The sequence below is a fragment of the Centroberyx gerrardi genome, chromosome 17 (genome assembly GCF_048128805.1).
Source record: "Centroberyx gerrardi isolate f3 chromosome 17, fCenGer3.hap1.cur.20231027, whole genome shotgun sequence".
Lineage (NCBI taxonomy): Eukaryota > Metazoa > Chordata > Actinopteri > Beryciformes > Berycidae > Centroberyx > Centroberyx gerrardi.
Window position 1 is genome coordinate 5,754,144 of NC_136013.1, and position 15,188 is coordinate 5,769,331.

The 15,188-nt window shown below is 41.0% G+C and overlaps 3 protein-coding genes across 4 annotated transcripts; 2 read left to right on the forward strand and 1 right to left on the reverse strand.

Moving 5' to 3' along the window:
• Positions 1-109: 109 nt before the first annotated feature.
• On the forward strand, positions 110-3,599 carry ndufaf1 (NADH:ubiquinone oxidoreductase complex assembly factor 1). Of its 2 annotated transcripts, none has more exons than XM_071896975.2 (5): positions 110-147; positions 624-1,160; positions 2,145-2,330; positions 2,550-2,624; positions 2,972-3,599. In XM_071896975.2, exons 2-5 carry the CDS (start codon positions 648-650, stop codon positions 3,110-3,112), a joined length of 915 nt encoding a protein of 304 aa, XP_071753076.1. In that variant the 5' UTR covers positions 110-147; positions 624-647; the 3' UTR covers positions 3,113-3,599. The 2 variants fall into 2 exon arrangements, with proteins under 2 accessions (XP_071753076.1, XP_071753068.1); XM_071896967.2 differs by having other exon boundaries at positions 115-281.
• Positions 3,600-4,064: 465 nt separating this feature from the next.
• Positions 4,065-9,839, reverse strand: nusap1 (nucleolar and spindle associated protein 1). Its single transcript, XM_071896802.2, has 12 exons — positions 9,716-9,839; positions 9,424-9,489; positions 7,139-7,345; positions 6,778-6,952; positions 6,300-6,392; positions 6,053-6,165; positions 5,889-5,936; positions 5,601-5,776; positions 5,096-5,259; positions 4,886-5,002; positions 4,694-4,799; positions 4,065-4,572 (listed from the first exon to the last, which is right to left on the reverse strand). The coding sequence occupies exons 1-12, from the start codon at positions 9,788-9,790 to the stop codon at positions 4,485-4,487; spliced, it is 1,428 nt and encodes a 475-aa protein (XP_071752903.2). The 5' UTR covers positions 9,791-9,839; the 3' UTR covers positions 4,065-4,484.
• Positions 9,840-10,130: 291 nt separating this feature from the next.
• On the forward strand, positions 10,131-12,967 carry oip5 (opa interacting protein 5). The gene is made up of 5 exons (XM_071895512.2): positions 10,131-10,478; positions 10,686-10,752; positions 11,540-11,662; positions 12,017-12,098; positions 12,714-12,967. Exons 1-5 carry the CDS (start codon positions 10,307-10,309, stop codon positions 12,801-12,803), a joined length of 534 nt encoding a protein of 177 aa, XP_071751613.1. The 5' UTR covers positions 10,131-10,306; the 3' UTR covers positions 12,804-12,967.
• Positions 12,968-15,188: the final 2,221 nt, after the last annotated feature.

Consider the following 15,188-nt stretch of genomic DNA (forward strand, 5'->3'; position numbering starts at 1 on the left):
ACATTCTCAGTCCCGTTTGTCGCACTGGCGTGTCGCTTCTATATTGTACATTTCTATCTGACGATGTGCTGAACGCAGCCCAAGTATTTCCGCTGCCTCTCTGGTGGACGGACAACCTTGGGTTTGTGCATATGAATGTAGCAGTGTGTAAGTAGCTTGTACTTAATAACTGTACTAGAAAGAGCTTACTTTATAGTGTTGTCAACCTCAAACGCCACGAGCCTAGACCGCGCAACCTGGCGATGCTTCCATCACGCCGTTTTTGGTCCAGCATGCCCAATGTAAGTGGAAGTTGGTCAACATTATGGGAACATATCCTAGCATGGCATCAGTGTATTTAGTGTATCCTGTTCACGTTTACTCAATAATATAAAGCATGGCCATTTATTATATTTATTTCGACGTTGTCCAAAATGTGGTATCATGTGCCAGAAGATGATGTGGAGACTGAACATGAATATCACAAATTTTTGAATAGGATTTTTTTTTTTTTTTTAATTCCCAGCCTTTTGTGATTCAAAGGAAATCCAAGCTTGATAATCCAATATTGCTGCAGTGCTGGAGTGTTGAACCTACAACACAAGTACAATAACACCACTGTTCTTTGTGATTTATCCCCACAGTGACTCGTCCAGACTGACACTGACATGTCCCTGCAGAGGATCACACGCCTCCCTGCAGCGAGGCTGCTGGGCTCCGTCTGCCAGCAGCAGCTCCTGCTCCCCTCCGCCTCTCCTGTCTCTGTGTCCAGGAGGGCTGTGATTCAAAGCCCGTACAGACGGCCCGGCCAGCCCAAAGACGATCCCCCTCCGTGGCAGAAGATCAAGTTTGACTTTTCAAAAGGTGTGGAGGGGATAAAGAAGCATTTCGGCCTGCTGAAAAACGAGTTTTTCGGCCGCTGGGTCGGTCCAGAGGGCAAACCCATCGTCGAGCATATTCTGGAGCAGAATCAAGTGATATGGGAGTTCAGAGGTCCAGAGAGCCTGGAGCGGTGGACGGTGTCCTCAGATCGAGAGGTCGGAGGCCAAAGTGAAGCTTACTTGAAGCTCGGCAGAAACAGTAACACCTGCTTCCTGTATGGGACTCTGTGCTCCACTCCTCCAAGAGATGGAGAAACACGCTACAGTGGCTACTGCACCATGCGCTCAAAGCAGCCACTGGTTAGTGTCCTGTGATGTTCCCAGCTTTCTTTTCTCCTCCTTTTGTAGAATCATACATCCAGTCTACCAAACAAATGCTGGTGTATTTTGCCGATGGCCGACAAGTTTTTCTGCTCTACCAGCCACTTTGGCAGGTAACAGTAAAGCTGTCAGCAGCAGGGATGGGCAACCATGTGCCATTAGTTATTGGTATTCATTCCAACCAAACACTACACCAGCTGAATTCATTCAGTTTTTTTGTCTGTGGTTGAATGGGTGTTAAACAGGGGTGGAAAGAGTACTAATTTGACTTAAGTAAAAGTAAAAAATAGCTCATTAAAAATGTACTCAGAGTAAAAGTTACGTTAAGTAAGAGTTACTTTTTTAGAAAATAGAACATTGTTGCATGATACATTTTCCATGTCATTCTAAATGGATGAGAGGACAGAGCTCAAACTAGATCCCTTTAATAAAAATAAAAAATACAAAATAAAGTGCACAAAGTAAAGCCAGATTACTCTTCTTTACTGACTGGCCGTTCACTGTGAATGGCTCCACAACCAGCCAATTTACATTGGTCCAGTTTCTGATGCTTATGGAGAATGTACAAACGTTTTACTCTGTAATGGATGTGATTTAAAATGTAGTGAAGTAGAATACTTCAGTGAAAACCTACTTAAGTAAAAGTAATATTACTGACCTTAAAAAATACACAAAAAAGCTACTCAACAGTAACTGGAGTAAATGAACTTGGTTGCTTCCACCCTTGGTGTTAAATAGTGAAAACACCTGGTGTGTTTTGTTGGAATGAAAACCTGCAGACTTTTGGCCCTTCATGGCACAAGTGGAGATTCTTTTCCATTTCTAAAATTCCTACTCAGCTGGTAAAACAGTCAAAATGTCTGGTGTATTGTGGAATCCATGAGCCACTGCGGCTGGAGGATGAACAAGTTAGTTTCCTACCATGACCTCAACATAGTTAACCCCAAAACATTGTTTCTCCAGGCTTCCTTTGACAGGAAGAAGCACTTTGATTGGTCCAGTTTCAACACCCTACATCTGCGCGTGCGCGGCGATGGCCGTCCATGGATGATCAACATCGCAACAGAAACCTTCTTTTCCCACCAGAAAGATGACATATACAGTTACTTCTTGTACACCAGGGGAGGACCCTACTGGCAAGACGTCAAGGTATCATTCTTTAAGTTATAAATGAGTGTCAGGAGGCAGAGAATGCAGTTGATAGCATCTTTAAAAAGTTTATGCTTCAGGGTCTGTTCATGGGTCTTTTTTGAATGTTTTGCAGTCTACAAGTGCTATCAGTTAGTTCTATGTTGATGTTCCTCAAGAAGCATCAAGAGTTAGCAGTGATGCTGATGTGCAAAGTGACTTCCCTTTACTCCTTCACAGATTCCTTTCTCCAAGTTCTTCCTCGCACATCGTGGGAGAATACAAGATGATCAGCATCCGCTCTGGCTGGACAAGGTACAGCAAAGAAAAACACACATATGATTTGCATAAAATGTAAAACGCCTTAATGTTTATCCCTGTCCTACATGAGAGCGACCCTTGATGAAGACAACTGCTGAAAAATATAGTTCAGACATAAAAAAACAAGTTAAGATTTTTAACTTTTTGGATATCGGAAAGTTCATTAGCATCCTTGCCTAAAAAGTGATTCTTCCATTAACTCCAAAAGAAGATATTTTTTGCAAGAAATTTTGAAATTGCTACATAAAGCATGAACCCAGTACTGTATCCGAAGCACTGTGACAAATGTTCAACTTGTTCACTTTATACACACTAGTCACCTCATGTGTTTGTGTCTACAGATTAACACCATTGGATTTACCCTGGGAGATAAAGCAGATGGCCCATTTCAGCTGGAGATTGATTTCATCGGCGTTTGTAAAGATTATGCACACACTGAAGAGTTTGCCTACGAGGTGTACAAGAGGAATCCTGAAGTCTGAGAGCAGCACACTGCAGCTGCTCATCAAAGATGAACTGTTTTTGGATCTAAGAGCTGCTTTATTCCAACACTGTCAATAAAGCAAAAGAAACCTACTGTAGACTCACTTGAGGGACGAGCTACATATTCAAGATATGAACCAACAACAAAAATCCTGGCACTCTTGGTAATGCACTATATGAAGAGATGCTTCACATCTGAACTTCTATTCATGGACTGATACCTGACCATAAATGAAAGCATTTTTTTCACTGTACAATTAAAGTAATAAGTAAAGTAAAGCCTGAAGAGTTGAGTTACTGGATATGAAAATACACAAATGTGGCTAACTGAAACTGAACCAAACATTTTTGTTGCATTCAGGTGATGCTTTTATTCAGAGTGACTTGCAGTGAAAGCGGGTAATGGTTCAGAGGCTTGCTGAAAGACACTTCGACATTACATATGGTTGTAGCTGAGATGGAATCTGTTTTTGTTATGTCTTCCAATTACTGATGATGGAAATCAACCACAATCTTTATTAACAGTTAAGAGAATATTCGATGTTCCATGTGGATTTTGAGATTTCTCGTGAGGCAGATATTTCATCATGAAATCATGATGCTGCACAAATGTTAAAAGTATGGAACATATTCTAGGACAGTGGTTCTCAACGTGAGGTCCGGGGACCACTAGGGGTCCTTGAGGGGGTTCCAGCAGGTCCCCAGCAAACTGAATTGTTAAACTTAATTATTTAATTTACAAGAAGTTAACACAATTAGAGAATGTAGAAGAATGACTGTTTTGATCAGTTTCACTGTTATCTCTCTACCTGCAATACAGAAAGTCATGGAATTCTGGACAAAATCATATCTAACAATAAAAAATATTCTAAGATTTTGGTCAGAGACTAAAATTAGTGGTCCTTGATATAAAAAAGGTTGAGAATCACTGCTCCCAATAGCAATTTTAATCTAAAATGAGGAAGGCATTCAAGAAATTTTTTTTGCACCAATGTCTTCATACTGATCTTGCCCAAAAAAGTACAACATAGCATATAAAATTTTTAAGAACAAAATTACAATACATAAGTTTAAAATGTAGCAAAACAGGACATCGATACTCTACACATCGAAATACAAATGCATCATTCAAAGTTGAACTTGAATGCTTGAACTAATGTTTGAGTAAAATCTAAAAAAGCACTGCACAATAGGCTGGAACTGAAGAACTGCACAATAGGCTGGAACTGAAGAACTGAAGCGATAAATGTGAGCTAGTCTACTTTCCTCAAAAGGAGAGACTGCAGGAGTCAATATGTCCATTACGGACAGACAAAATATTTACAATGAAATGACAAGCTGTACAAACGCCTACAAACAAGCACAAAACATTTATGCCATGACAAGGCCTCTCCTGGCCCCCAGTATGTTCTCTTTCTTCTGCTTCCTGTCTTCCTTGTGCTTTGTCCTCCTTTCCTCCCTAAAAGAACATTCAGAAAACATCCATAAGAGACAAATGTTGAAGCATCATTTTAATTGTTATGGGAGACAAATCAACAAATATCAGCCAGTAGCATTTTAATTTAACTTTATAAACCTACCTTGTCTGGACTTGGTGCTGTTTGTAATTTTTCTGATGCGAGTGAGAGATCAGAGACTTGTTTCCTGCTGTGTTTTCTTTGGTCTCTCCAAACGGCTTCAGTTTACCTATGAAAAAGTACATCGTTAAGTAAGGGTTCATCTGTCTGCAGATGCTATATTTCACGGAGCAGACAAATTCTTGTTGGTCTTACCTTTATGAGGCTTGTAGGTAAGGGGGCGAGACAGACTGGCCTTCAGGTCAAAGCTTGGCTTCATATTCGTTCCTGGGGTGTCGGACACACTTGTGTTGCCGTTGAAAACGAACGTTCCTTTGAAATTCATAAGAAAACAAAAACCTAATGAGTCTATCCAGTGGTACAGATAAGTGCAGACACCATTCTAAGAGGTTAGTGTGAAGTTACCTGGTGTCTTTGTGGCAGAGAGAGTTGAGGTCTTGATGTTGTTGGGCTTTCCTCCATCATTGCTCTGCTTTTGTGGGGTGCTGGAGGTCACAACGAGTGACATACGTGCCGGCGTCTTCACCAAGGACCTCTTATGCTCATTATCCTGAGTGGCTTGTGAGAACCTGCACACATACAGACATTTGGTTGTTCTGCTGTGACATTAAATAGAGCTCATGCAGTGTGAATTTTTAACATGGAGATCCCTCTTGAAAGAATGCTGCGGGCAAGAATTAAGAGAGGCTCACTGGAGGGAAACATTTTTGGACCAGAGCGTCTGGTAGATCCAAAACATGGCCAGCAACTTTCACTATTTCACCAACTCGATTAAAAACTCCAAATGATGACTTGCCCAAGTTGCTGGTCGAGTAGACAAATTTACCAGCCACATCTAAATTCCCCTGTATTTGGCAGCTGGAGTTAACATCCCTCCCTGCAGAGGCCAGAGGAGGAAACAGCAACTCACCGAACATTGATCCTGCGAGTGGAAAGGACAGACGGTCTGAAAGGAGCATCTTCCTTCACAGCAGGTTTATTTGGGGGAGGCTTACTGGCCGAGAGAGCAGTGAGTCTGCGTTTGTCCTCAGCCGGTCTCTTATTCCCCGCCGCAGGGCTGAACATGGACGCACGGCTCCGATTTGCCTTTTGTAAGAGACAAACACACATAAGTCTTCATCACAGGAGTTTGAAATTAATTAATATACTGCAACTGTGGCGTCTGTACGATTGTGGATGTTCAGGTGCTGATACTCACAGGTTGAATTTTTCCATCAGTTTGATTTGAGATTTTCTCTGAAAGCATCTAAAAATAACGAAATAAAGTCCACTTAAGTTATGCCATTTTAAATTTTCTGAATAAAGTCAGCCAACATTCACTGATCACCATTACATAGTTGTTTCCATTATTCTGTTAAGTACCTTCAGTTCTTTCACTGAATTTCTGTAAGTGTCCATCTGCTTGGTCTTCCTCTGGACATAGGAGTCAATGGACTCCATCTTGTTAAAATGCGCCTCATGGAGTTTTTTGAAGTCTGCACAAGAGACATATTTACAAAGAACATTAAAAAAAAATGGTGCAAAAAAACAAAACAAAAACATTCCCTGTCAACAGTCTTTGAGATTTGGTTTCAGGGAAGGTAAAGAAGAGACAGACAGAGAAACTTACTTGGAGTATTAGGCTTCAACAAAGGCTTGGTCTTCTTCAGGAGCCCTTCATGACGAGGGATTTTACCTGCTTTTGCCACTTTTGGTTCATTTCCTATTTGAAATGCGTATAAAGAAATAGAAGCAGAATTTTTGTAATCTTCATTTAACATAGTTATTCCTGTTAAGATCAAGGATATAAGGGAGAACTGGCCAAGACAGCAGCAGCACATTTAGCTCTATAACGACAGCAAACATTTCATTAAAAGTAACAGACCATCTAAGAAAATGTGAGAAAGGAGTGACAGAGACAGAGAGGAGGAACAAAGGTATGCTGCTAAAACAGCTAGCTAAATCAAAGCAATGCGTTTACTAAAGAAGTTGTAACCATTTCTTTAAGTCTCAAGTCTTAACGCAGGCTATTCCATGCAGAAGACACAGGGATAAGAGTATCAACAGTTCTAACTGTGAATATCTTTTCATCACAACATGCTACTGACCTTTATCACAAGGCACAGGCGCTTCATCTTTGATCTCAGGTTGCTGCTCGCTGTTGGCTGCCAGGGTCTCCTCAGGTGGCTCAGCTGTCTCAGACTCCCTGGTAGTAGACACCCGCCTCCTCTTGGCACCCCCAGTACCACAGAGAGCACTAGATTCAGCCTCTTCGTTATCCTTCTGAAATGGAAGAACAGTAGCTGAAGTGCCCCATCCTACACACAGGGGGAATGACCTTAACAGGGTCTGTACGGGATACTAGGGGATGCATGTATACAGACATGCATGAGCCAGCCATGATTGTTAGATGCTATTTGCTGATGCTCATTTGTGTATTGGTGTTGAGTGTGTTTTCTTATGCTGTACCTTTGCTGCACTAAGCGGCAAGTTGGGATCACACTCGGTTCCTGCCTCAGTGTCAGAGATCTTCCTCTTGGTCTTTTTCCCTTTCCCACGACGTTTGGTGACAAAAACTGTCGTGCTGGGAACTGGTTCGTCACATTTTGCATCTTCCTCTTCTTGGACATTTTCTTGTGCACCATGTACGTCTTCTTGAACATCAGGAGCACCTTTCTCATGTCCCTGGAAAACATCATAACATATGCACAAATTAGCCATTGACAAAACAGCTATTGTCTAAGACCAAAAGTATAAAAGAATGTGCAATGAAACAACATAATTGACCAGAGGCCTGTACTACGAAGCAGGATTTGGGGTTAGCGAGGTAACTTCAGGTTTAATCCAGGGTTTTCGGTGTCACGAAGGTGGTTTACTTTTTACCGGAGTATGTTGCCATACCAACTTATGCTGAATGGCTAACCTGCTCCGGAGCAGATTATGTTCAGGATACCGGGTCGAAACGGATAAAAAGCCCGCCTCCTCACCAATCAGCTCCCTGGATAATTTGGCGTCATCATTTTAAACAATCTTTAACAAGATTAACAAAACCAGATATGAATAAAATGATTGCATTCAAATGAAAAAAATAACTGTACAAAGGGATTCTATTGAAGTAAGGTAAGAAGGACTCTTCGCAGGGCAATGATGTTTAGAGACCGGCAAAACACCTTCGCTTTCCATAAGGATTTATTATATTAGAGATATAATAATTCCAGGCGATTTGCCCACTCTGGCTATAAAAGAGGGCTTCTATCAAATAGCGGGTAGCTTACAATAGTTGGCTATAGTTATCAATAGTGAATTAAATTTACTATTGCATGTGACAGGCAGTGATAAGTCTATTTACCTACACATTTACACTGCATTACACAATCTGCATTTTTCCGCCAGCCATCCTCTCTAGCCTTGGCAACAGCAACTGTGTTACTTTTCACTGTTGTATTTTTGTATTGCTCATATTTATTCATTATAATAGTATGTTTGTATTGAGAGAAAAAACAAATGTTAGTAGCCTAATCTATTTCTTTCATACTTCCCACTTCTACAGTCTACTTAATGTGTTGAAATTGTCAGCAGCATTATATTTATGTAACCCCACAATTGATACTATTTTTAGTTCTTATTTTTAGATTCTACATGTGTGCTTGTATTCCATTTCATTTTCCCTGCTGAATAATTTTACTTTTGCTGCTACAACGATCTAATTTCCTCACGGGGATCAATTACATTTCATTTAATCTTAAAGGGTAACTTCGGTATTTTTCAACCTGGACCCTATTTTCCCAACTTTTTGTGTCTAAGTGACTAAAGGGGACAAAAATGTTTGAAATTGGTCCAGTATTGAGCAAGATCGCTTCAGCCAGCAGCCGCGAAACGAGCTGCAATGTAATCCGATGGGGCAAATGTGAACCATCAATGTACGTCCACTAAAAGTGCTTGTTTTTGCCACTGACAGGCTCAGATTGTTATTATAAGTGTCTGACAACATTATGGAAAGGACTCTACAGAGAAATGAAATGTTTTTCTTTACCTTTCGCTTGATCCGGTCTGTGTGTAACCAAGTCTCACGAGAGTTGAGTTGTTGCAGGAAGTTACACACAGACCGGAACAGTAGAAAAACGTTTAATTTCTCTGTAGGATCCTTTCCATAATGTTGTCAGACACTTATAATAACAATCTGAGCCTGTCAGTGGCAAAAACAAGCACTTTTAGTGGACGTACATTGACGGTTCACATTTGTCCAGTCGGATTACATTGCAGCTCATTTCGCGGCTGCCGGCTGAAGCGATCTTGCTCAATACTGGACCAATTTCAAAAATTGTTGTCCCCTTTAGTCACTTAACGTTAGACACAAAAAGTTGGGAAAATAGGGTCCAGGTTGAAAAATACCGAAGTTACCCTTTAAATCCGCTGCTCTGGATCTGTCCGTGTTGCATGTGATTGGCTATTTGTTACAAAATCCGCCTCTTTTATGTGAGCGCGCACATAGCTCAAGTGGGAAAGCCTGGATTGAGTTAACGCAGTGGTTCTCAATCCCAGTCCTCAGCACCCAGAATCCTGCTGGTTTTCATGTTTTTCATTTTGGGATAGAAAACCAGCAGTACTCCGGGTCATGAGGACCAGGATTGAGAGCCACTGATTTAACGAGTTGATAACCACCGTAGTATGACCGTTTAGCGAAGCCAGATAACGAAAAGATATCCTGGGTATGTTGAACTTGCTTCGTAGTACAGACCCCAGGAGTAAGTTACCTTCCCGTCCTCCTCCTGCTCTTCTTGTTGATAATGCTGCTTGATCGCCTTCAGGAGTTTATCAGCCTGTTTTAGAAATTATTAACGTTAGGAAACACTCAAGTCAAAGAATTGCTTATTAGCATATATCCGTTAGATCCTGAGTGAGCTAACATAACATACAAATACATACACACAGTTGGACAAGTTAGCTAAGGTTAAGCTAGTTGTGTGCGTTACCATTACCGTTTCGAATAATAGCTCTCTAACCCTGGCTAAAATTAACGTTCGTTTTAAATTGTGGTTTCGTTACCTTCATGTTGGCTTTAAGCCCGAGCTCTTTAGCAAGACTTCGCAGCTCTGCATATTTCATAGAGTCCAAATCCATGTTTGTACGGTAGTTTATTCTGTTAGGTGAAAAGAAAACAGCATACACGCGTTTTCTCATGCATACAGTGAACCACAGTGGCGCCTGACGGTTAAAAATCTTCTGATTCAAAACACAGCAGTAGAAGCAATTTGATTGGATCATTGGTGTGAGCGGAAGTACCTCGCACCCAATCGGAACTAAGCTGTATTTTCACGGCACTGCCCATTGTCAACATAGAAAATGTTCCATAGATCGGGCATTCCTCTGCGCAACTCGTTTTCCCTTTGCTTCCAGTCGCTCAACTAAACGGCGATACTTGTTTTGGCACCCCATTACTATCCACTTATTTTAGTATTGTATGTCTTCCTAATGAAAATACTTCAGCAGTTCATGTCTGCATTCCCAAACTGCTCCGAATGGTGACAGTGTTGCACGTAACAGCGCGCAGAGGTAAACCAGAAGGAGGACGGACATACACACACGTAGCGATTTCAAATCACAAGCGGGACGGTTTGTCGCACTAAACTTCACTAAATGGAGTATGATGGCAGCTTCTTAATGCAATTTACTAATGATATAAAGCGGGTGATAGAGGTCGAACGCAAAACTCGGGCGACTTTCCATTGCGAGCAATGCAACACCGTGTTGGGGGACTCACTTGGCGTGTGTGGAGAGCTCAGAAGTATGGACTCCATCTTGTGCTCAAGTAAGTTCACTTTTGGAGAGGTAATCGAAAGTTTGGAGGATCTTTCTAATGGTTATTCCTGTTCTATCCCAGTTTGATGCCCATATAACGCTATGGACTTTGAAATATGCTTTTATGTAGGCCTACTGTCTCCAGTAGTGTAGTTGAGGCACTACCTTCAACTCCAAATATGCAAACACCTTGACTCCTACGTTTGTGTCCTTTCAGGAGTAACCCATGATGTGCTTGTCAGTGATGAAATGGAATCAGGACTTAAGGAGGAAATGGCTAATTGGTGAGTGAACTCTTTTGGAGAATTGCACATATTCCTGATGGTTAGAGAGGCAAGAGGGAAGTAAACAATCACTCCCCCAGCAGTTACTGTCAGTGAGCCCTTGAGCTAGACTGTGGCTGTATAAAGCTGCTGCCAGATTTGTTTGCAGGGGTGTAGCTAGGAATTATGGGCCTTGTGCATAGGAAATGACTTTGGACCCCCTCTCCTCCCCTACTCTCATCCCCACACTGCCATTATTCCATCTAAACATCAGAGCCTACTCATCCACAACTAAAACACACCTCCACACATTCATTAACTGGTCAATTATCGGACACATCCCTAATTGAAATTCTGGGTTTTGGGCATTAATCTGATGGCGCTGATCGGCTGTCATAACCAAACTGTCACCATGTTCAAAATCTGTATAGGGAGGACAATTGTTTTAGTCTGCGCAGGAAAAACCTGGCCAATTTTTTATTCCTGCTTGTTCCAGTTTGTCTCAGAAAACACAACAGTTGCTGTATCGTATCTTTGAGAAAGTTTTATTTGTTTACGTTTTTGTATAATTGCAACCAAACCCTCTTTCAGAACCAAACCAGCGTCAAATAAAAGTATAAAGTATTTATAAATATACACTTGAGGACCACAAAAGGCATTTTAGTCCAGACACTTTTGGGGACTTTTGCTGTGAATAACAATGCATTCTTCTTAGTCAACTGACCTCACTACAATAATGACTGAAAGATCTACCTGTAATCCAGTATTTGTTGTTGTTGTTGTTGTTGTTGTTGTTGTTTCCTTTCAGCATCTACAGTTCTCTGAGATGTTCTGGCTGCTGCTGTGTGGTGGGAGCAGTCATTCACTCGGCCCCGCAGCACTTGGCCGCGCTGCGCTCCCTCTTCCTCCTCTACAAAGCAAACATCAGATGGTAAGCCCCGCTCCATCTGCTGTCTGGATATGCTTCACTAAAGCAGCGCTGTATGAGTGTTGTTCAATTCCAGTAGAGCATTTTTTTTTAAAGCTATGTGTATGTTACGTTAAATGAAAGAATGAAATGTACTTTTAGACTTTGTGCAGCTGAGAAATATTGCCGCTGTGTGGGGATTCCACTACATTTCCTTCTGTGAAATGCCAGAAGTGGAATTACTTACATTTTGTTATTGCTGGTGTATTACAAATGGAATAAATATGTTTTTGTATTGTTGTTGTTGTTGTTGTTGTTTTTCATTCTGTGGAATCAAAGTTAGTTTTTTTTATATCCTTCCTTTATCTCTCTCTCCAGTTACATCCTCAACAGCAGCTCCATGGTGAAAGCCTCTACACTCACATTTGACCTGAAGCCCATAGGAGAAAGCATAAATGAGGTGAGATAACAAAATGACATCATCTGTGTGTGTGTGTATATAGAGTGGTGTTCAAGTGTCTGTAGTCTACTGTAAAACACTTGTAGTCGGTGTTTAAAGTGATTCTGAGGACCACGATTATGTTTCCACAAAGCATAAATCAATGCACTATCAACACTGTAGTAATGTGCTGACTTGCTCCATTGCAGGTCAATTTACTTGCTATGACTTGGAAGATATGACTTGTTAAAAATGATCTAAAAATGCACGGTGAGGTTCAGTCCAGATTGATAGTGTGAAATAGTGCTTCCATCCACATCATGTTAAAGCATACACAATAATACATTTTACACTTCACATTTAAGGCATTTAGCTAATACTGTTAACCAGAGCAACTAAGTGCAACAGTAGAATGAGCTGAAGCTGCTAGATTTCCAGCATTACAACCAACCAGTTTTAAGGAGCACAAGGGTCAATATATGCACCTAATAGTCTTGTGTCTATAGCATGTTCTTGTGTAACAGAGTACTGTGTACAGAGATAAAATCCAGACAGATATGGTGGATATTATTGCCAAATAACAGATGACTTTTACTAAAAAAACAAAACAAATCTGCTGATCCCGTCCCTCTCCAGTTGAGACAGCAGTTCCAAGTCCAGTTTGATCAGATGTCCCGCATCAAGAAGTGTCTGGCTGAAAGGAGCGCTGCCAGTGAAATGGACTAGCCCGTTTGCACATGCTCACTGCAGCGCATCCAGCAACTGGGATCCGGGACACTGTGTGTTCTCCAGTCTGTTTGTTCTTCTAGACTAGTGTACGTCTAGAGACTAGTAATGTGTTTGTATGTTGATGTTGGTTCGTTGGCTTGTATTGTGTTTGGTGTTTTGTATTAAACAGGTTTTGTTGCAGAGTCGTCGTCGTGGTGTCACGTTGCTCTTGTTGTTAGGTGAACCAACTGGAAGTGAATCGCACCTAAACCACAGTACAGCCTTGGTCAAGGTTCCTGCACATTTTCCATTTCAAAATATTCAATATATTCTTCAAACCTTGGCTTATATTGGCAATATTCCAATTCGTTTCAACATGGGTGTTATTTGGCAATTGACCCCCATGAAAACCAGAATATAAATGACTCACCAAGATGAGATGCAGCTGGATGAGTTTGTAGTGTTTGAATGAGGCCATGAAAATAGCCTGAAAACTTACATTTAACCATATTCCATATTCCACTTAGTTTTAACATGGGGGTTATTTGGCACTTGACCGCCATGAAAACCAGAATATAAACTACTTAACCAGATCAGATGCAGCTAGATGAGTTTGTAGTGTTCAGACTTTTTCTTCCCATTCATTTGAATGAGGCCATGAAAATAACCTGAAAACTGACATTTAACACGTTTGTGAACAGATTCAACAACAGATCCCGCTTTTAAGACAATAAAGCAGTCATTGTTCCGTCCTCATTTTGCATTTCTATTCTTGGTTTACACTAAAATTAGTATTGAAAAATATAAGTAGATCCGGTCTCCCAAACAGGAACTATCTCTCCTAAATGGTATCCCTCCGCTACGTTCTCTTCTAGCAGTAAAAATGCTATCAGGATCTGTTGATGAATCTGTTCACGAACGTGTTAAATGTCAGTTTTCAGGTTATTTTCGTGGCCTCATTCAAATGAATGGGAAGAAAAAGTCTGAACACTACAAACTCATCTAGCTGCATCTGATCTGGTTAAGTAGTTTATATTCTGGTTTTCATGGCGGTCAAGTGCCAAATAACCCCCATGTTAAAACTAAGTGGAATATGGCTTTAAAGCGGCATTAAGTACAAGTGCAACGACATCTCCTCCTACCTAGTCCTACTTTGGTACTTATAATAATAAGCACTCAAGGTCATAGCAGAGGCCAGCTGCTCATGAATTGTACTAATTTTGGAGTTGAAAAACTTCAAAAAAGCAGAGCATTGCTCATTAGAAAGGTTACTGTTCATATTGGTTTCAGGTGGTTTGAGTAACCTTTTCACTGTGGAGAAGAGAGTTCTAGTATTCCCTTCACCTGTACTGATGATATTTGCATAATAGGAGGTTTTAGCTATTAAGAGAGCATTTTTGTAGTGGAGTATATGATCAAAATACATTTATGAACAGCAAGTCCAGTCTTGGTGCAGAGCCTCTCCAGGCGCCGACCTAAAACCTTGAACTGACGTAGTTCAGGTGTGTACCAGGGAGCAGTATGGGCAAATGAGACAACCCGTGTTTTCAGAGGGGCTAGAGTATCAAGTGCAGAAGATAAACTGTCATTGTAATAGTCCATTAGATCCAAGAGTGAGGGGGTGGGAGCAGGAACGGGGTTCAAGGTAATTAAACTGCTGAGATCTTCTGGGTTAGGATGTCTGATGTTGCGGTATGATATGATACGATGCACCCTTGTTTTATTGAGCGGTAGGTTGGTGTTGAATAACACAGCTTTATGGTCTGAGAGCGGTAGTTCAGCAGCGGTGATGTTGTATGGTGTGATGCCGGAACAACAAACTAAGTCAAGGATATGGCCCTTGATGTGGGTTGTAAAGTTGACATATTGTGTTAGATCAAAGCGATCTAACATTGCTTAAAAATCTTTAGTGAACATATTATCAGTGTTATCAAAATGAACATTAGCATTGTCCTCTATCACTGAGCAGCTGAGTGTGTGTGTCTAACACTGAGCAGCTGTGTGTGTGTGTGTGTCTAACAGAGTCTGGGCCAGGAAGTAAGTTTTGAAAGACAGGAATCTCAGCACCTGCCTGAGTAATAGTTGATTCATTGGTATTGATCAACTTCTGCAAATACATTGTGGTTATTTTGACTTATTGCCCCTTTAATTTCTTGACTGGATTTTAAAGAACGTAGGCTAACAGTGGTTGGGCATTAGGACTGTAAACTATAGGCTATATCTGAAGTTTATTCTTCACAACAACACACAATGTGAATAAAAGTGGGCCTACAACTATATGAAACGTGATATTTTTATCAGAACCAGACAGCAGAGAATTTCCCATACATTTCCAGCCTTGCCAGACCCATGTGGGAACGCTGGAAGGTCTAGTCATTCATTACAAATGGAAAAAACAAACCT

Bases quoted from the DNA above. Each gene is read 5' to 3' on its own strand.
- ndufaf1 (XM_071896975.2), top strand. From the start codon at position 648: ATGTCCCTGCAGAGGATCACACGCCTCCCTGCAGCGAGGCTGCTGGGC. The intron at 1,161-2,144 runs GTTAGTGTCCTG...TTGTTTCTCCAG, and splicing joins TGCGCTCAAAGCAGCCACTG to GCTTCCTTTGACAGGAAGAA. The intron at 2,331-2,549 runs GTATCATTCTTT...ACTCCTTCACAG, and splicing joins CCTACTGGCAAGACGTCAAG to ATTCCTTTCTCCAAGTTCTT.
- nusap1 (XM_071896802.2), bottom strand. From the start codon at position 9,790: ATGGATTTGGACTCTATGAAATATGCAGAGCTGCGAAGTCTTGCTAAA. The intron at 9,490-9,715 runs GTAACGAAACCA...TTTCTAAAACAG, and splicing joins GGCTTAAAGCCAACATGAAG to GCTGATAAACTCCTGAAGGC. The intron at 4,800-4,885 runs GTAAGACCAACA...ACTTTTTCATAG, and splicing joins TACCTACAAGCCTCATAAAG to GTAAACTGAAGCCGTTTGGA.
- oip5 (XM_071895512.2), top strand. From the start codon at position 10,307: ATGGAGTATGATGGCAGCTTCTTAATGCAATTTACTAATGATATAAAG. The intron at 10,479-10,685 runs GTAAGTTCACTT...GTGTCCTTTCAG, and splicing joins GGACTCCATCTTGTGCTCAA to GAGTAACCCATGATGTGCTT. The intron at 12,099-12,713 runs GTGAGATAACAA...GTCCCTCTCCAG, and splicing joins TAGGAGAAAGCATAAATGAG to TTGAGACAGCAGTTCCAAGT.